The 21,098-nt window shown below is 47.1% G+C and overlaps 1 protein-coding gene across 1 annotated transcript; it reads right to left on the bottom strand.

Moving 5' to 3' along the window:
• Positions 1–8,637: 8,637 nt before the first annotated feature.
• On the bottom strand, positions 8,638–20,482 carry CPLX3 (complexin 3). The gene is made up of 3 exons (XM_081876172.1): positions 19,836–20,482; positions 15,208–15,295; positions 8,638–10,002 (listed from the first exon to the last, which is right to left on the bottom strand). Exons 1-3 carry the CDS (start codon positions 19,994–19,996, stop codon positions 9,778–9,780), a joined length of 474 nt encoding a protein of 157 aa, XP_081732298.1. The 5' UTR covers positions 19,997–20,482; the 3' UTR covers positions 8,638–9,777.
• Positions 20,483–21,098: the final 616 nt, after the last annotated feature.

The raw sequence follows: 21,098 nt of genomic DNA, 5'->3' as shown, positions 1-21,098 counted from the left end.
CATTGTGCACTGGGGCCTGAATTTTTGTTTTTATTATTTTTTTAAAGCTTGCAAAATGTCACTGCACATACTGAAGCGCATGACGTGCCTTTTGCAGCAGCTGAGTGAGCATTCCACATCCGGCACTTGCCCCCCTTGCAGTGTGGAATCAGCCTGGGTAGCAGGCACCCGGGCCCCACACAGGGAAGTGGCTAGTCAGTACAATGTCCCTACCAAAACAGACCAAGAGACCCAGGATTTTTTCTTATCCTTCACGGAGCTCAGAGCAGCAAGTGCTTTTCTCCATTTCATCCTCACAGAAACCCTGTGGGGTTGGTTAGGCTGAGACTTTATGACCCTTCCCCAAGTTCAGTGGTAAAGCATCTGTTCTGCATGCGGAAAGTCCCAGTTTACAATCCCTGGCATTTCCAGATAGGAGACCCCTGGCTGCAATCCTGGAGAGCTGCTGCCAGCTGGTGTGGGCAATGCTGAAGACCACAGAGTAAGTTGTCTAACCAGGCTTAGCACACCTTGGGAGAGAATAGGTTATCAAGGCTTTGTTCCTCTAGTCTACCTGAGAGGCTCAGTGTTTAACAAGGTCTGAGCTGGTTGCTCCAAACTCAGACCGCATGGCTCTTACTAGCTATTCTTTTGTTCCTATATCAATAATTTGGGAACTTTCACCACTGTAACTAAGCCAAGTTTTTCTGCCTCAGTTTTCTGTCTGATGTATGGGAAAACACATGAATCTGACCTTTGAAGAGTTTGTAAGTAAACCATTTTTAACTTAACAAACGTGTGGTCTTTTCTATGCTAAGGGAAGGGGGAAGTTTTGGAATTCACAAGGACATATTTCAAAGGTCTAATAGTCTATATTTTCATATATTTTGTAGTTTTAAATCTGTACTGGGATTCTCTTCCCAAAGAGTACTTGCACCAAACTTAGATCTTGGCATCCAGGGAATTCTTTCTTTAAACAAAAATACAAAAAAAAGCAACCAAACACCTATTTCCCCTTGCCACCAACATAAATAAGGTGCTGCAGCATATCTAGCTTAGAGAAGGGAATTTCAGCAGGTGCAATTTAAGAAGAGCTATCCTGCAAAGTCACCTCAGTTCTTATCCCTCTGGATTATGAAGACTTTTTGAGTTGGAGTATTATTTAGGGGTTCATGTTGCTGTTCTTGATATTTTCTTTTGTGTCTTTACTTTAGATTTTATTATGATTTATGTGAAAATTGTTCAATTTGGTTGTGTGTTTTTGCAGCTTTATTTCTTGTTTATTACTACTTTTGCTAACTTGTAATTACCGTATTTATGTGAACCTAATGCAACATCACATCTAATGTGCACCCAAATTTTCGCAATGCAAGTTGGTCCCAAAATTTTTTTATTTACATTCAAGTAAAAACACTATTCCCCAGTCCCTTTTGTAAGGCATCTTGAGCATGGCTTGAACTGTGGGCATATAAATAAAATTATGTATGTTTGTATGTATGTATGTAGCAGCAATCTGGAGTCTGTGTCAGCTCCCTTTTGCTTTGGGGGCTTAGTTTATGGTGCAGATACTGATTTCCAAAGCCCTCAGCAGCCAAGGCCTCCAGCATTTCTGGTGCTACAGCTGTGTCACATTTGGCCCCTTAGAGACTGACTACTGGAGATGCTCTCTCAGGGATGTGCACAGCTGAGTCAAAAAAATAATAGAACTGTAGAGGCGGAAGGGACCCTGAGGGTCATCTAGTCCAACCCCCCTGCAATGCAGGAATCTCAACTAGAGCATCCAAGGCAGATGGCCAGCCAACCTCTGACTAAAAACCTCCCAGGAAGGAGAGCTTACCTCTGCACACGTTCCGGCTTGTCAGTTGGTATGAGCTTAGTGTGCATGCACACGAAAGATCATACCAATAACAAATTTAGTCTCTAAGGTGCTACTAAGGTGCTACTAAGGTGCCACGGGACGCGGGTGGCGCTGTGGGTTAAACTACAGAGCCTAGGACTTGCCAATCAGAAGGTCAGCGGTTTGAATCCCCACAACGGGGTGAGCTCCCATTGCTCAGTCCCTGCTCCTGCCCACCTAGCAGTTCGAAAGCACGTCAAAGCGCAAGTAGATAAATAGGTACGCTCCAGCGCGAAGGTAAACGGCGTTTCCGTGCATTGCTCTGGTTCGCCAGAAGTGGCTTAGTCATGCTGGCCACATGACCTGGAAGCTGTATGCCGGCTCCCTTGGCCAATAAAGTGAGATGAGTGCTGCAACCCCAGAGTCGGCCACAACTGGACCTAATGGTCAGGGGTCCCTTTACCTTTAAGGTGCTACTGGAAGGAATTTTTTAATTTTGTTTTGACTACAGCAGACCAACACGGCTACCTACCTGTAACTACAGCTTGTCAATATCCTCCTTAAATTGTGGTGCCCAGAACTGGACACAGTACTCCAGGTACGGTCTGACAAAGACAGGGAGTGGCTGCCCTCAAGCTCTGCAAGACTCAACTGAGCATCTTCTGTAACAGGTGTGAGATTTAAATTCAAGCTAGCTTTGGGTGACAAGGGAGCAGGAAGAATGGGGAAGGGCAGGGGGGCAAATGAGTGCACTGGCAAGCTTTTGTGGCAGAGGTGAGTCTCACACTGAGTCAAGGACCAGCATTATCTTAACCAGGCCACTCCCGTTTACTGGTTCTGTTGAGTGGAGGGGGCTCAGATCCTGCCCTCCAAGCTGCAATGTTGGTTGACATCTCCAGGGTGAGTCAATGCTTGCCCTAGAAAAAAGGCCACTGCAAAAGCCGTTGTGTGGCTGCCCTCTCACACTTCCTTGCTGCAAGCTGTGCATTAGGGAGGCCTGGGCAGGAAGGGACACATCTTCACGCTACAGGAAGCATCTGATCATCTTGCCTGGCCTGAAAGGGCTCAGATTAGATTATAGACGTTCCTGTGTGTAGCAGATTATTGCTCCAGACAGAATAAAATGCACTGTTTCCTTTTCTCACAACTGGAGGTCATATTGGCTCCTAAAATAAACCAGGGAAACATCACATGGTCTCATCAGAGATGAGGTTTCAGAGCTAGTTGTGAAAAGGGAAAAGGGAGAGAAACAGAGCCATGGTGCAGGGAACACAACTGTAGAGGAAAAACAAAAAGGCTGGAAAGAAGACAAGAATAATTATTTTTCATTTGCGGTGGTTGCAGAAAAACACTCCTGGGGCATGTATATAGGCTTGCTTTCATCAATCAAGCCAGTGTGGTGTAGTGGTTAAGAGCGGATGTTTAGTCAGAATCCCCTCTTGTAACTTGAAGCTGTTGGTTTGAGTCCTACCCACCAGAGCAGGAGAAAGCAAGCTTGCTTTATCTTCCATGTGACAGGCCTTGAGATATTTGAAGATGGCTATGATATTTCCTCTGTCTCCTCTCTTCCAGGCTAAACATACCCAGCGCATTCAACAATTCCTCATAAGGCTCAATTTCCAGACCCTTGATCATCTTGGTTGCCCTTCTCTGCACAAGTTCCAGCTAGTCCACATCCTTCTTAAATTGTGGTGCCCAGAATTGGACACAGTATTCCAGGTGTGGCCTGGCAAAGACAGAATAGAGTGATACTATTACGGTACTTCCCTTGGTCTGGACACTAGACTTATGTTGATGCAGTCTAGAATAGCATTAGCCTTTTTGCTGTTGACTCATGTTCAGCTTGTGGTCCACCAAGACCCGTAGATCCTTTTCGCATGTGCTGCTAGTAAGACAGGTGTTGCCCATCTTATATTTGTGCATCTCATTCTTCCTGCCTAAGTGCAGAACTTTACATTTGTCCCTATTGAAATTCATTTTGTTAGCTTGCACCCAGTTCTCCAATCTGTTACGGTCACTTCAAATTTTGATTCTGTCTTCTGTGGCATCAGCTACCCCTCCCAGTTTTGTGTCATCTGCTAATTTGATGAGCATTTTCTCAATTCCTTCATCCAGGTCGTTTATAAAGATGTTGAACAGCAATGGGCCCAGCACAGAACCCTGTGGCACCCCACTTGTCACTTTTTCCCAGGATGACAGGGAACCATTAATGAACACTCTTTGTGTTCGGTCAGTCAACCAGCTACAAATCCACCTACCAGTTAGCTCTTCCAGCCCACATTTTACCAGCTTCCTCACAAGAATGTCATGGGGGCCTTTGTAAAAAGCCTTTTTGAAATCAAGATACACTATGTCCACAGCATTCCCCTGGTCCACCAAGCTTGTAACTCCGTCAAAAAAAGAAACGAGACTTATCTGGCATTACTTGTTTTTGAGAAGCCCATGCTGGGTCTTGGTAATCACAGCATCATTTTCTAAATGCTCACAGACCAATTGTTGGATCTTCTGTTCTAGGACCTTTCCTGATATTGATGTCAAGCTCAGCGTTGAGCAGTTACCCGTGTCTTCTTTTTCCCGCTTTTTGAAGAAGGGGACAACATTTGCCTGCTTCCAGTCTGCAAGGATGCAACCTGTTCTCCAAGAATTCTCAAAGATGATAGACAGAGGTTCTGAGATTAAATCTGCAAGCTCCTTTAGTACCCTTTGATGCAGCTCATCAGGCCCTGGAGATTTGAATTCATTTAAAGCAGCTAGGTGTTCTCTGATCACCTCTTTTCCTATATTGGGCTGCAGCTCCCCCCCTGCATCATTTATTCTGTTTTCACTAGGTTGGGCATCCTTTCCTTTTGGGTGAAGACAGAGACGAAGTAGGTGTTGAATAGTTCCGCCTTCTCTCTGTCACCCAATAGCATTTATTTGTCTTCTCCATGCAGTGGACCTACCACTTGCTTGTTCTTCCCCTTGCTTCAGACATAGCTGAAGAACTACAGAGCTCATTAGCCGCAGCAAGCAGGGTCAATGGCTAGGGATGGTGTGAGTTGCAGTTCATACCTTATGGGGCATGATGCAGGGAAAACCATCTCATGGGCCAAATTAAGGTCTCCGCTGGGGTTAATCAGGACTGCAGACTGGAGGTCCCTCACTGCTGCTCCACCCAACTCCTTTGGGGATTGTTCCCCCCACCCCACCCGCTCCTGAGCAGGGGACCCTGTGGCCTTCCAAATGTCATTGGACTTCAGCTGCCATCAGCCTCAACCACTTGGGCAATTGTCAAGGGTGTTGGGGCCTGTAGCCCAATAACAGCAGGAGAGCCACAGATTCCTCATTCCTCCTCTAGAGCAGGGGTCCCCAATCTAAGGCCCGTGGGCCAGATAAGGCCCAAGGGACTCGTTTATCCGGCCTGCGGTGACCCCCGCTGCCCGCTCCTACCGGCGCTGCACTGCATGGCTTCCCACTTCCTGGTCGGAGGAGCACCGGAAACAGCTGGTGTGCATGCTCAAGCATTATTTGTGCATACACTAGCGTTATTTGCACATGTGCAAGCATTATTTCCAGTGCACATCTGGGTCGGAGAAGGCCCGTGAACATGTGCACAAGCAATTCCCAGTGCTCCTCCGACCCGGAAGTGCACCAGAAATAGCGTGTGCACATGCTTATGGGCACGCACTTCCCCGTCCTCCAGGCTTCCGCTCAATCGGCACTGGAGACACTGGCCCGAGGTGCAGTAGGTTTGCTGACCCCTGCTCTCGAGGCAGATCTTTAAAAACAGTGGAACCAAAAACAAACAAAACCACCTTTCTCGAATTCTTCAGGAAAGAGCTGCGGCCAGCATACTAGACTGTGGCGAACCCCTAGCCACATATAATCTCTGTTGAGTCGACATGGCCCTTTGGTCCCACAGCCTTCTTGTGCCTTCATGAGCTCTGCACCCAAAAGCATTCCCCATGTTGGAAAATGTGATGTCAAAAGGCACTCGTAGTTAGATAACTGGCCTGCTCAAAAGAGATGGATTTTGTTCTGATGCTTGTTTATGGAATGATTCATGTTCAGAAGTGGTGCCACTGCTATTTTTAGAGCAGACAGTTCTCCATTTCCCCAAAGGCCACTTTGTGCTGCTTGCACTAAACCAGAAAAAGCTACTCGGCGGAGGATGGCAAAGTGAGCCTCTCTCTGTGCTGAGCGAAGAAGAGGCCCTTAGCCGCACCTCCTGCGTCAGGAGTGGGTAAGCTCAGGTCCCAGGGGCCCAATCTGGCCCTCCAGGATTCTCTCTAAGGCCCTTGGGGCTCTCCCTAGATTACATCCCTGCCCCATACCCTCCTCAAGTGCTTTGGCCTGCCTGGAAGGTGCCCTGAAGCGTGGCCATGCCTCTCGCTTTTCTGGGCGGAGGAGTGTGGGCATGTATGTACAGGTCTCTGGCTTTTCTGTGGCTACAGTGGAGCCTAGTAAGGGCCAAAGAGAAGGGCAGCATCTGTTGCTCTGCCCATGTGCACCATTTGCATTTGCATCCCAAAAGGTTGCCTGTGAGGGAATGTGGCCCTTGGGCAGGGAAGAGGGTCGCCATCCCTGCCCGGAACGGAAATCAGGGAGGCATGTTGGATGGGACCTGACCTCACAGCACCCCGTCCTGTGACTTCACAGGGGCAAACATGAGCCCTATGGACCCAAGAGGTTCTAGACATTAAGGACAGTGGTGGTGCTGGATGCACACCCAAGTCAATGCACAGGCCCTGTGCGCTGCTGAGCCTGCCATTTCACGTGCTGGAGAGACTCATTCTGAGCTGCTGATAACAGACTGTTGGACAATGGTGCTTCTCTAGTCTCTCCCAAGCTAAAAGAACAAAGGCTGCCTTGGTATGCAACTAAAGAGCATACGGGAACTGCAGGCAGCAGATGGAGAAGAGCCTTCCACAGTCTGCAGTGCGCTTTCTTGGGCACCAGTCAAGAATAGTGGAGTTTAAAGAGTGTCCTTATTCTGATTTGTGGAAGGCTTGAATGGATGGCACATAACATGAGCAGTGGCAGCTCGACAGCACTGAAGACACAAAACTGTCCTGTGCTCAGCTCAGACCATTGGCCCACCCAGCCCATGGCCGTCTACACCAGGGATGTGGAACCTGTGACCCTCCAGAAGTTGCTGGCCTCCAATTCTCATCAGCCCCAACCAGTGTGACCAGTGGCTAGAGCAGATGGAGCTGTAGCCCAGCAACACCTGGAGGGCCAAAGCTTCCCCTTACCTGGTCTACACCAACTGGCAGCACCTTGTCAGGGTCCAAGGCAGAAGGCTTTCCAACCATCTGGCACCATTTAACATTTGGGGCTGAGCCAGAGGCCTCCCACATGCATAGCATGAGTTAGAGAAATCACGGAGCTATGGCTCCTCCAGATAAAAGTCCCATTGGCCCTATGGAAGGAGTGGGGGGCCTGGAGCCCTCCAGATGTTGTGGGCCTACACCTCCCATCAACCTTGGCTGGTTGGGGACATTGGGGCCACAGGTTCCCCTTCCCTGTTCTAAGAAGGGTCATGGTTCAGTGGGGAAACTCATGCTTTGCCTGCAGAAGTTCTCCAGGGAGGGCTGGGAAGACTCCAGTCTGGAAACCTAGAGAGCCACCAGCAATCAGGGCGCACTGTCCTAAGCTAAATGGGTCAGTGGTCTGACTTGGTATAAGGAAGCTGCCTGTGCATTGCCAGTGGTGGAGCATGCTCTCCCTTATGGAATGATCAGGTTCAGGTCCGGGCCTCTCCAGTCATTCTCCAAGCAGAAAGCAGGGTTAGGAAGGAGCCAGAGGTGTGCCGTGCCAGAGACCCTGGAGAGCTGCAATGTGTCTTCCTTTAGAGTAAATATGCACTTGATCCAGGCTAATAGGACCAGTTTTGACTGAGACAAGGTGTGTCTTTGTGAGAAAGTGTTTGTACAACAGATCACAGTGCATACCAGGCACAGGGGAGTTCTGGTCCACAGGCCAAAAAGGGCCTGAGGGGCCTCCTGGTCTGCCTCTGCCGTTCTCCCCACTTCCCTTCATTGGGCCCACTAGTACAGCCAAAGAACTCCTAATGATGCCAGGCATTTTCCCTGTGGTTCTTGTGGCCCAAGCAGCTCTGGCTACTGCCACTGCAACAGCCTGGGACCTTTGACAACAACCTGAACTTCCTGTGCAGTTTCAGAAGTTTGGCTGCCCTCATCAGTCCCAAGGAGCTCCCAGGAGTGCTCTTGTCAGTGCTGGAGCCACTTTTCTCTTGACGTGGTCAAGGAACAATCTGGCTGGTGAAGCACTCAGCACCACCCACAGCAACAGGCTTGCTAGGCACATTTCAAGGCTGGTGAATCATTATGTGTTTGTGTTTCATGAATCAGTTGGTTGATGAAGTGGTTGCATCTGTCTAGGCTTGTAAGAGAACAAAACAGCACCAGGTGCAGCATAAATGGAGAACCTCAGGCTCGGGGGGGGGGCGGCAAATGTGGCCCTTGAGGTCTCTCTGTCTGGCCCTTGGGACCCTTCCAAGGCCACACAACTCACTGGCTGGGCTGGGTCCCTGCCTTTTTGCCAGGCCTACATATGTCCTTGAACACTGATCGTGCCTCTTCCTTGTCTGGATGAAGGATTGAGAGGGGGTACAGCTTGCTGTACAAAGGTAAAATTCACATTCCTGGCCCACCCACTTTTGCCTCTAGCCCCACCCACCTGCAGGTGGCCGGCAGACAGTTGCTCAGAAGGGAGGACGGCCCTTGAGCAGTAAATGGCTCCCCATTCCTGGCATGCAGAATCGGGGAGCCATGGCAGGCCATCCAATATTTTGCGTATAAAATGGCAAGACAAAGAAATGCATAGAGAACTCTTGTCATTTATTCCACCAGTTTTCAACAGTACCATGGGAGGAGGGTGTCACGGCAGGTAGAGGCTCATACAGGAGCACTGCATGGTCACGGCACAACATACAGACTGACTGCCACATTCATGACACGGAGGTGAATGTCCCCCTTCTCGTCTTGTTGGAAGCAAGGACGGTGAGAGGTCCCACGACAACGTAGCACTACACAAGGAGTTGAAACAAGTCACACTCACAGGGCAGCCATTTCCTTCAGTGGATTGAGCACCAACCAGTTTAGCTTCCATCCTTGTCACACTGTATGGCCTGGGCAAAGAACTGGGCTACACTGGGGCCTCAGTTTTCCCCACCTGTAAAATGGGGGCACAACTCTGCTTTGTAAAGCATCTGTGGTGCCGTTAAGTGCAAAGTATTGTCATTGTTTGATCCGTATTGCTATGGTTTCGTGTCGGAGGAAGGGATGGGAAGGAGGGTCTACCCTTCCATGCCTTGTCCCTGGAAGACACAAAGGAGGCAAGGGCATCATTTTGATTGGTGACAAGTTCTGTTCCTTGAAGCCGAAAGGAACGGAAACATTCACCTGCAGCCAAGCCCTTGCTTCACATCTCCTTCATTTGAACTTGAGCGAAGGCCAAAAAATGGTTCTTCTACGTAAGGTAGAGGGTTTTGTGGGGGCAGTTTGCCCACAGTCAGGCCCGTAGTCCTGAAACGGCAAATGGCTCTCTTCCTGCTCTGCTGAAAGGGCTTGTGTCAGCCCTGGGGAAAGATGGGGGGAGAGAGAGAGAGAGAGGGGGAGAGAGAGGCAGCACTTGGGCATCACCCTGCTGTGTGGGGAGGAGGATGAGGAGAGTCTTGTTCTAGAACCTGAGACTTCTAGACACACCTCACATTCACTTATAGGGCGGGAAGGACTGAGACATCTTTCACAGGGAAGAGACGGTGGTTTAGAAAAATGGTATCCAGCCCACACACACCTAGGTGGGGAAGACAAACTTGACAGGAGCCTGCTGGATATTTTAATAAACCACCCGCACCTTTGCACTCCCCTTTTGTGCCCACAGCCCACCCCACAATGGGACACACTTTACAACTTGGGAGGGGGAGGGGTTTATTCTGCTGATGAGCAACAGCTGGGTCACATGACGGCACACTTCTCGGCGGACTGCTTGAGGTCATCCAGTCTGGCCTGGGCCTTGTCCTTCAGGGAATCCAGGTCCAGGTTCTGGATGCTGGTCAGCTGTCCGATAACAGAGTCCTTTTCCTCCTCCTCTTCGTTGTCCTGCTCAATCATCTTGGCCAGCTCTTTGGGGAGCTCCACATCACCCCCGACCAGCTGGATCTGGTTGTCATCTGTTTCATTCTAAAGGGGATGGTGGTGATTAGAGAAGAGAGGGAGAGATTAGGCTCAGGGGTCATAATAGTCCATCATGGTCTAGGGCCCGAGCCCAGCCACACCGGAGGTCCAATGCAACGGCCACTCAATGCCAAGTTGCTGAGGGAAATAGCAACTGTGTTTTCTGTTGCTATGGTGACAGTGGGACGAAACTGCAAAGCCAGCAGCAGGTAGCAATGGGGGTGTGAACGTATCTCCTGGCTCACCTCCACACAGGAAGACATGGGAAAGGCAGGACAAGAAGGTGAGAACTGCCAGGTTTGCTGGCAGGTATTTAAAGCCCAGCAAGCCTTGGAGCCCTCAAGAGGTTGAAGCACAGAGGGTGGGAAGGAAGAACAGGGTAAATTGACCCCATTCTCCCTGGGGGTTGGGGAAGCAACTGCTGCGTCCTGGAGCTGGCGGCCATGACAGGTGGCCTCAAGAGTGGGAAGATCTGAATGATGCTGGAGTTGGAGAAAAGATGTTTCCATTCAGTCCTGTTTTAATCTCTCATGCCTGACTGACTCCATCAGAACGTAAGTGGATGTGATGATCACACTCTGGAAGTTAAGAGCATGAAAACGGGCTTTGATGAAGTGGAACAAGACGCTGATGTGTTGGAGGTGTCTGGGACAGATTGAGGTAGAGTGGCATTGGGCAATTGTGTTGGACGATTTATGGTTAGTGGTGGGAATCAGCCATGGACCAAAACATAGAAGGGAGGCAGTTTGTGTGTGAGAGAGAGAGGGGGGGGGATGGCTGGCTGGTTGGTTGAACAGATGCCAGTGTGTTTGGTGGCTAGGTTGGAGTTAGATCAGTGAAACTCAAGTTCAATTCCCACTCAGCTAGGAAGATGGCCTTGGGCCAATCACCACCTCTTGTTCTAGCCAACCACATAAGGCTGTTGTGATGATGAAATGGAGAGGGGAGAAGATCTGTGCATGGAGGAGAGTTGGGATAAAAAATATAACCAATAAATTCTCAACCACAAACTCATTGGGAAAACCAGAATCATTTGGTGTCCTCTCATCTGTAAAAAGAAAGAGAGAATTATAATGACAGTCAAGAGCATTTTGATATTGATATAAAAGATATTGAACAGTATGCTAGATTACTTCATTGGAGACTATATGGGTAACACAGAGAGCAATGAAGATAACTTAGAAAACTTAGCAATAGCACTTAAAAAGAAAGATGCAATTCTCAATTTTTGTGCAACCAATATCGCTATGCTGTAAAGCAAATAATTACTTTTTAAAAGCTAAAATTTCAGTGAACAAGTAAACAGTTCTCTCTAGCTTTAACATCCACTCCTTCAGCACTGGCAAATGCCATGTGTCTGAAGGCCAGAATGCTCGCATTCTGCTCTGCTTCTCACACTACCGGTTGCTTGAGAGGTGAATGCAGCAAACCAGAATGATTTGGTGCACTAGATGTGGCCTTTTCTTTGAAGGATCATCTCAACAAACAATTATGACATGCAAAACCAGAGCGAAATGAACATGAAGAAGGATGCAGGTTTTGGACAGATGGGGACATCAGGTGCTAGTGGGGAGGGAGGACACAAAATTCAGTGGTGTAAGAGGGACATTGTGTTAAAATAAGATGCCTTTATTGTCGAGATCTTTGCATAGCTTGAACTGGATGGCCCTGGAGCAAGACCACCTGAGAGCACCAGAGTTATCCTTGCCCGTTTTTCACAGAGCAAAGATAACCAGGAGGCTAGAGGCTAGTAAGAGACCCGTGAAAAATCAGGTGAACAACACCTAGGCAGCCCTTGACCATGTGGGACGTTTTCAGAGTGCTGGAGATGGGCATGCTCTGACCCTCTTGATAGAGCTCCCCTTTTGTCTGGTGTTTAGAAAAACAAGAATATTAGATTACAATCTCAACACTAGAGCAGCTCTTGTAACATTTATGGAAAGATTCCAGAATGAATATTTCCATGCTTTACTACAAAATCTGTATTATTACTATTACTATTACTATTACTATTACTATTACTATTACTATTACTATTACTATTACTATTACTATCATCTTTAAAGATTTTTTTCAGCTCTCTTTCTATTCTGAAGTTGCTCAAGTATTTAAAAATACACAACCATGCAAAACACACACACACACACAGAGGCCCCAAATGAACCTGCAGCTTTAAGCCTGATGGAAGCTAACTGGACTAAACCAGCTTAAACCGAAATGATCAGCTGTCTAGGCATTTTTACAAGCAAGACCTCTAGAATTGGGATGATGTCATTCCTGGATCTAAGATCTGGAACTGGGCAGATCTGAGTCTGGAGAACACCTGGTTGGTCTACTCCTACCTAGGCCTCCACGATGGTAGATTGGCAGAATATATGCATATAGGTCATATGTATCATCACACTATTAGATTTCTAACACTCCAAAGATCAGAAATAAGTATAAAAAATAATAAGAAGAAACACATATCTCATTAAAACTATGAAGAAATGTTTTATAAAAAATGCAATTTAAATATAATAATAACGGAGCCTTCCAATATTCTCTGTCTGGCTCAGGAGATTTCCCTACCCCCCCCCCGACCAACCCCCCCTCTCAGCAACTCTCTGTACTGGCTCTGCTTTGCACCCTCCTTCATTGCTGTATTGCCTAACTGGAATGTGTCTTTGAACTCTGATGATGCCTTTTGGTTCCCTGGATGAGTGGATGAAGGACCCATCTGTACAGGGATGTATGAGTGTGTGCAAAAACGAATACAGTGGCAAAATTCACATTCATTGTTCCACCTACTTTTTCCTCTGGCCCTGCCCACCACTGGAATGTGGTCCCCAGAAGATTGCCCAGAAAGGGATGCAGTCCTCGGGATGAACAAAGCCCTCCACCCCCTTCCTGGCCTTAGGGCACAATCCAACAGGTGTTTATCATGACAAAGTCCCACTGAAGGCAATGGGATGGAATTCAGTTGTACCTATTTTAAGTCCCGCTGATTTCAATAGAACTTAACTGATACAAAATTTTGTTGGATTAACCTGATTATGTCTGGTCTTACAGCCAACTAAGCCAGTAAACCAGCTGTTTTGATGGCAGGTAATGATGCATTTAATGTTCAGTGTCACTCAGCTATTTCATGGTACAGAAATAAAAGCATACAAATGGCGAGGAATTGAACACCTTTTTTCCCCCCTAAGGTGTTTTATCCATAAGAATATCTTATTATGTACTACAACAGTCTGAACTTCCTATAATTATGATTATCATTTATATTTCATGTATTACATTTCTATCCTGGCACACTTCTGCCAGGGAACTCAAGACCTGGAATGCCTAAGAGGCCTCTCATCCGGACGCTGACCAGATCCAGTCCAGCGTAGATTTAGCAAGTTTGTTGTATCGGGTACCTTTAGACCATGCCCAAATTGTTCCCAGATTCCTAACACCTTCTTGCTCAACACATAGCTTCTGGAGAAGTCTAAATGAGTTTATACACCTCTACATCCCCAAATCAGCTTCAGGCCACCTCAAATCCTATTTAAGTTTATTTCCATGCTCAGCCAAGTGCTTAAAGCCCTAAATGACCCAGGCTGCCTCCTTCTCAACAGACTTTCTTGAGTGTCAAGATTGGCAGAGGTGGCCTTCTTGGTAATTCCACTGTCTGGGACAGGTGTGTTTTCAGGATCTATCCTATTCATGTGACTGTAATTTGTTTTTAATTCTGAATTTTAAATTGCAACAACAACAACAACAACAACAACAACAGTTTATTACTTATACCCCACCTATCTGGCCGGGCCTCCTCAGCCACTCTGAGCGGCTTCCAACAAGATATTAAAAACACAATAAAAGATCAAACATAAAAAACTTCCCTAAACAGGGCTGCCTTCAGATGTCTTCTAAAAATCAGATAGTTGTTGTCAAGGAAATAGACATCTGGTGGCAGGGTGTTCCACAGAGCGGGCACCACCACCGAAAAGGCCCTCTGCCTGGTTCCCTGTAACCTTACTTCTCACAGTGAGGGAACCGCCAGAAGGCCCTCGGAGCTGGACCTCAGTGTTCGGGCTGAACAATGGGGGTGGAGACACACCTTCAGGTCTACTGGGCCAAGGCCGTAACCCACCCTGGGACCAGAAGGGCTGCTACTACTCTGAAGTGTCAGTCCAGAGAAGTTTTATCTGAAATGCATTGCACGGGAAATAAGCTTTGGGCTGGAGACAAAGGTATGGAAGGTTTGCCTTAGTCATGCTCATTCATTTCAATAGTTCTACTCTGTGTAAAACTTAGTTGACTATCACCCACAATTTGGAGTGGCCCAGACCTTGACCCTAGATCCAGAGATGTGTCAACTTCAGTTTCATATTCAGACAGTTCATGTAGTTCTGTGCCAAAGAAGAAACATAGGACAGCTGCCCTTAAACCAGGCCAGGTGACTTGCCCATCTTACCTAGATCCATCTATTCTGACTGGCAGCAGTTCTAAAAAGTCTTAGGCTTAGAAAGGCCTTTCCCATCACTTGGACCTTGATCTTTTTAATGGAAGATGTCAGGGATGGAGCCTGGACTCACCTGCCGATCTACTCTGCGTCCTCAACAAGGAACTGCTGACTGGTTCCAGCCTCATTTTGGAGTGAACTTAAAAAGAGTGCCACGTTCTCCCATTAGCCATTTCCAAGCGCAGGATGTCTCTGGCATTTAATCAGCACCAGCCACTCTGTGTAGGGTGGCTCGTGACTCGTAAGGTCGACATATTGACTTCCACCCTTCTCTTCAGTCCTAATGCTCTGTCTCCATCAACAGTAGGGGCGGAGAAGAGCTGTGGTTCTCCAGATGTTGTTGGACTGTCCTGGATAGTAGAGCCAATGGTCATTGATAATGGGAGCTGTAGCAACATCTAGAGAGCCACAACTTCCCCACCCCTGCCCTACAGGAAAGAACAAAGAAGCTGTGACCCTCAAGATATTGCTGGGCTCCAGTCCCCATCACCCTTGCCCATTGGTCAAGAAGGCTGGAGGCAATGGAAGTTGAAGTATCAGCACCATCTGAGTGGTCATGGTTTCCCCACCCTGCCATCAAAGGTTCTGGTTATTTCTTCCTCCACTTCCTCTGGTATCTGGCTGTTGCTCAACCCTAATACAACCAGCAATATCCCTGTGGAAATCTGCCCAGGTTTCCCTCCTCCTCCTCCTCCTCCTCCTGCAGCAAAGGCCTGATGGCTTACCTTCGGAAGTCTGTATTTATCCCGAAAGTGGGTCCGCAGGGTGGCTCGTTCTGCTTTGCGCTGTGCAAACTGGGCATCCCTCTCCATTCTGCAAACAACATTGGGAGAAGATGTTGTTGATTAGCTGCAATGCGTGTGCCCCACGTGGCATGGCGAGCAAATGTCTTGGTCACTAGGGCAGAGGAAGCCTGAGAAGTTTAATGTGGTATTTTTACTTTTTCTTTCTGTAATTTTTGAAACTTTAATAAATATTATTTTTTTAAAAAAAGAGAAGTTTCCCGGTACAGGCCATTAATCTCTGCTCCAAACCTCAGCATTTCACACAGCTGATATGATGCTAGTCAGAGTGCATCCACAAGATCACACTCTGTTTAATCTCGCCTAATTAACTTGGAATAATTGCCAGTGCCCTTTCTCCACTCATACTCAGTAATGCTGCAGATAACATGCACATCACAGAGAGATTTTTCTTTTTTACACAGCCTTGCATGTAAAACAACTCATTCTTTTATTTTATGTATTCATCCCCAACAGAAAGGGCTCAGTGGCAGATCACCTGCTTCGCATGCAAAAGATCCCAGGTTTGGGTCTTTGTGGCACCTCCAGGTAGGACAGGCAGACTCACTGCCTGGAACCCTGGTAAGCCACTGCCGGTCATTGTGGGCAGTATTGGGCCAGGTGGACCAAGGGTCTAATTCAGTGTAAGACTTCTTTTCATGTTCCTGTTTAAGTCGTAGTTGTTAAGCGCCATCTACACATCACTAAATCTCAGCCTCAACATTATACAATCCAGAACACTGACCACCTCAGGGCTTTACACTTACAATGGCTAATGCACACTGGGATGCCCATACTGGGACATACTGGAGGTGTGGGGAGAAAAATCCCCATTTTTATCATTTTTAAAAAAAACATGATGGAGAATAACAAACTATGTGGTATGGAATTAATTCAAATTGGAAGTAATTAATATTAAGAAATCCTGGGATATGGTCTCAGGGTGCTCATTTAACCAAACGACTGGAGTGTAGGATAGCTGTGAGAGTTCTTTCACCCCAGGTATTCCCATTCCCGAATGAATCAAAGCCAGCCCATAATATCTAAGAACATAAGAGCCCTGAGGCTGGATAAGACCAAATGCCCATGATGTCCAGAATTCTGCTTCCACAGTGGCGAACCAGATGCCTATGGGAAGCCCACAAGCAAGACATTGACACAAATAATATGGCCATAATGACTTATAGCCATAAACAGCCATTCACCTCCTCCTTATCTCCCTTCTATGACCACAGTAACATGGACAGGAGGGTTGTGTAGTTGGATAAGGATGGAGAAGCTTAACATTGGCCACAAGTAGACTCTTGTTTGTTAACTTCTAAGGCAGGCTTCCCCATTTGGCCAGTGAGGCCATTTCCATCAAGCCATGCCCACCTGCCCTACACCTGATATCGTATATGATGGCAGGTGTGGGGCAGATGAGGGTGGGGCCTGGACAAAAGCCCCTTGTGCCACCCTTCCTGAGTGCCTGACAGCCAGGTGTGCAAAGGAGTTTTGCAGGTCTTGTGCATGACTCACAGCAGCATAGTTCTCGGGAGAGTTTTACTTCCACTAAAATCAGTGGGACGACTGAATACATTTCCTCTCTCCAGGTGCTTTGGCTAAGTTCATTTGCAGCTCTGGAAATATCTAGTACGTCTGGCTGATTTTGGTACAGCTTCTGGGAGTCAGTGGAGACAGTATTGGTCTTCATGATGGGGAGATCAAATGATACTCAGCAAAACAGAAGCTGACTCTGTTGTACTGGCCTGGGGAACTTGCGGCCCCCCAGATGTTGCCTGGTTATCACTTTCATCATCCCCAAACCATGGTCCACGCTGTCTGGGGTTGATGGGAGTTGGAGTCCAGCAACATCTGGTGGGCCTCAGGTTCTAAGCCTTAAGTTAAATGGACTATATGAACAAAGCATTGAGGAAAAGAAGAATTATTATTGCTCTTTTTGACACCTCATTTGTTCCTCAGCTAAAAACGACCATTTCCAACCAGTTTCATCATTTTTGTGATTGTGAGCTCACTTTGCATATTAATTGGGTTTAAATATATATATATTTCTATGGAAACATTATGATCAGAATTGAATATCTCCAATGTCTTTCAACAACCAGATCTCTGAGCCAGCCCAGCCAATTAAAAAAACAAACTAGAAATTTGCTCATGAATGACTTTTCTAACTTTTTATGGTTTGATGTTTTAATTGCTGTAAACTCCTCTGGTATATATTTTTATGATACAGTGGTATGCAATTTTAAAAAATAAGTAAATAAAACAATTCAAGAGTAACTTTCCTGGATCACTAATGACATAATGCTTCTATCAATGTGCCACTAATATGCCTTGCAGCGGTGGGTCTTCAGTATGATTTAGGTGTTTTATGCAAATCCAGGAGTAGATCTAAGTTCCCCAGAAGACCTGTGCTTGACAGTTCATAGGGGCTTCCACCCAGACAAGCATGTGTAGGGTTGCCACCTAAGTGATGGTGCTGATGTGATCTGTTCTCCAGAACATAAATTGCAGCATAGAATGTTTCTTTTTCTTTTTTTAAAATAGGCTACTCTGTCCTCTTTGCAAAGAGGATTGTAGTGATATAGACAAGGGTACAGTGGGGTAATTAATGGTTTTGGTTTTTGTTTTGCTCTGGCAAGTGAATGAGGTGATACTGAAGCTTTCAAATTTGTTTGTGGCAGATTAGCAAGGCAGAAGGAAGAGAATGAAGTAATTGAGGAGTCTGGATACTTCTTTCCTTTTCCTCCATGGAGTTCCTACTAGACACAAGCAATTTAAATGACAAGACTTCTTTTCATTTATAATTAAATGCTAAAGGTTATGTTTGAAGTGGCTGGAAATATTTTATTAAAGCACATTGTGTTTACCAGTCGAATTTATCCTGAGACTGCTGGCAGACTATAACAAACTGGGTATACTGCTATTTCTGCACTGCTGCTCTTTGGAAGGTGTAAGGACATATGTGCATATATGAATCAATACAGCTGCCTGTGCGTTTGGGGGGAAAAAATCCTCAGGGGTGGAGTGACTACAGGGGCTGCCACAATCAGTTCTTGGACTTCAGAATTTTCTGGAATGCCACTTGATGCATTAAATGGACAGCAGGGAAAACTGCTCAGCACAAGGCTTGGAAGCAAACTGCGGGTGGGAGGGACAGGTGAAACACAGTGAAATCATGCATGCAAACTACTACAGAAAGCAAACGGTTGCTGCGGGAGCAAAATGGCATTTAAAAATTGTGTGTAAATGCAGCCTTAGATACTTCCCCCCCTTTTCAAAATCAGAAATGGTGAATAATCTAAACTCCAACTTCCGGGGGTGGGGGGAGGCAGGGAGCTATAGTGAGATGTAGTTTTTCCTGAGAAAACAATCCCATCTCTTGAAGGCAAAAGCGGATTAAAAGATTAGGGGTTCATTAAAATGCATTACTAACATTCCCCGCCTTCCACAACAAATGTAAAGTCCTGGGTTCACTTCCTCTTTCCCTTCACCACTTATTTGGGAGGAACTAAGGCAGAGGATCTCTTTAACCCAGTTTGGGCTTAAATGGAAATATCAGCTTCCACAGGGCGCCTTCTGTAGCCCAGATTCATATGTCGACATCTAAAAAGGGGAGGATTTGGGTCTGAACTTTGCATAAAAACTGCTTAGAGCAAGGGATTTATTTTCGCACAGACACTGCTTAGCGCTATTTTAAATTTATTTTTAAAATTGCCCTATTTTTATTGTAGGCGTGGACTTTTTAACATCCTGCTAGAATCAATCCAGTGGAGCCAGCATGAGGTTGTCAAATGTCCTCTTTTGTACACCACTGTTTGATGCTCAAGGTGCATTCCCAGGACAATACAAAAGCAGTTTCTTGGGAAATAAATTTTACTGTGTGTATAGTATTGGATGTTGGTGGAGGGATCTTTATCATCTCTCTGTGTGAACTTGCATGCTCTTCCTAGATTCCCTTTAGCCTATTTCTCTCCTTCCTTAAACATATAAACTGGTGCCATCAGTGAAAAAGCTTAGACTTAGACCCACACTTTTATTCAGATGTTGATTCACCAAACTTGCTCACAGCAGCCCAGACGTCTCCTGATTCTGAGACCCTGATTCTAGACCTGGGACTAATAGTCATTTATCTCAACAGGGTTGGTGGTGGGATGAGTCTGAGATGAGGCAAAGTTCAGAATCCCCTTCATCTCAGACTTGCTTGCCTTGAGTCTTCCGGCCAGGCTCTACATTGAAATGCATAATATGTCGTGAGCTGCAATCAGATCACTCACATTTCCCTGGTCTGATCTTGATTTTGCTCAGGAGTTTCCTTAAAGGGGGTTATCAAGCAGTTTCTTTCTCCATCTCCTCTCCTGCTAATCTACCATACAAACTAAGACCATAAAAGACACGTACGGCTAAGGTTTCTAAAAGTTACATACAGAAAGAGTCATGTGATATTCTCCAAAGGGATAGCCATGGCTTTCATGAAGTGGGCTCTTCTCCATGAACGCTTGTGCCAAGGCTCTTGGTTGCAGTATAACTGGACAGACACAAAAAGGAGCCCTTCATCACCCGATACTTACTTTTCTTCCACCAGCTGCTTCTGGTACTCTTCGTATTCTTCCTTCGTCATCCCCTGGGCTTCAGCCGGGGACTTCTCCCCTTCTCCTTTCTCTTCTCCTCCCAGTCCGCCAGTGAGGTTCTTCAGTTGCCCACCAACCATGGACTTCACCATGAAAGCCATGACTAGCTGTGTTGAAGAGGGGAGGAAGTTGCTGGAGGAAGAGTTAGGATCAAGGAAAGAAGAAAAGATGGGATAACGATGGGGACTTGAGCTTGGCCGGCTTGTCAAAGCCCAGCGACCAGGTTTGATCTAAATCAGCATCGTCTCCTGTTGGGGATCCCGTTGCTCATTGGGAGATCTGGCTCTGCTGCAGAAGGAATGGTCCGGGATTCCGCTGGGCTTCAGCACCGGCGGGAGGCGGACAGTTCCAGAAGCTCCCAGCAGTGCCGAATGAATCCGCTCCCTTCCTTCGGACCACCGCGCGGCTTTGCGTTCAGCACCACGGAGCGCGGACAGCGACTGCTGCTTCGGAGCGTCTGCGCGCGTCTGTGGCTGACGGAGCCGGCCGCGAGGAGGGGCGCCCCCTTGCGGTGGGCAGTAGCTCACTTTCCAGGGACCCTCACGCTCATCTGACCTCGTCTCCGACGGTGTGGCAGTTTGGCTCTGCTCGCCCACTCCACCCCCTCGCTCGGGCTCCAGCACCGCCTTCTTTTTTGCCTTCGTAAAAAAAGATTAAAGCTGTTGACTGGTGTGACGAACCTCGCGCATCTTCCAGAGTGGGTAGCTCTGTGTTAGTCTGTTGCAAGAAAACCACAAAGTATCTCGTGGCAAAGACAGGTTTGTTGTGGAAGTAACTCTTGCACGGAGTACAACCCGCTTCCTTAGTTGCAAGAAGGGTTTTTGCTCAGTTGATAAGCAAGCTACACAGAGAGAAAGTGATGAGCTTAAAGGGAGAAATGGGAAAGAGAGGAACCTGCGACAAACCTGTAGTGTAGCTTAAAGGTAAAGGTAAAGGGACCCCTGACCATTTGGTCCATTCATGGCCAACTCTGGGGTTGCAGCGCTCATCTTGCTTTATTGGCCGAGCTTCTGGGTCATGTGGCTAACCAGAGCTGCGCACGGAAACACCGTTTACCTTCCTGCCGGAGCGGTACCTATTTATCTACTTGCACTTTGTCGTGCTTTCGAAATGCTAGGTTGGCAGGAGCAGGGACCGAACAACAAGAGCTCACCCCGTCGCGGGGATTCGAACCACCGACCTTCTGATTGGCAAGTCCTAGGC

The sequence above is a fragment of the Podarcis erhardii genome, assembly GCF_964252035.2.
Source record: "Podarcis erhardii genome assembly, chromosome: 9".
In the NCBI taxonomy this organism is placed as follows: Eukaryota; Metazoa; Chordata; class Lepidosauria; order Squamata; family Lacertidae; genus Podarcis; species Podarcis erhardii.
Note: the sequence above shows the minus strand (reverse complement) of the source record. Positions and strands in the feature narration are given on the sequence as shown.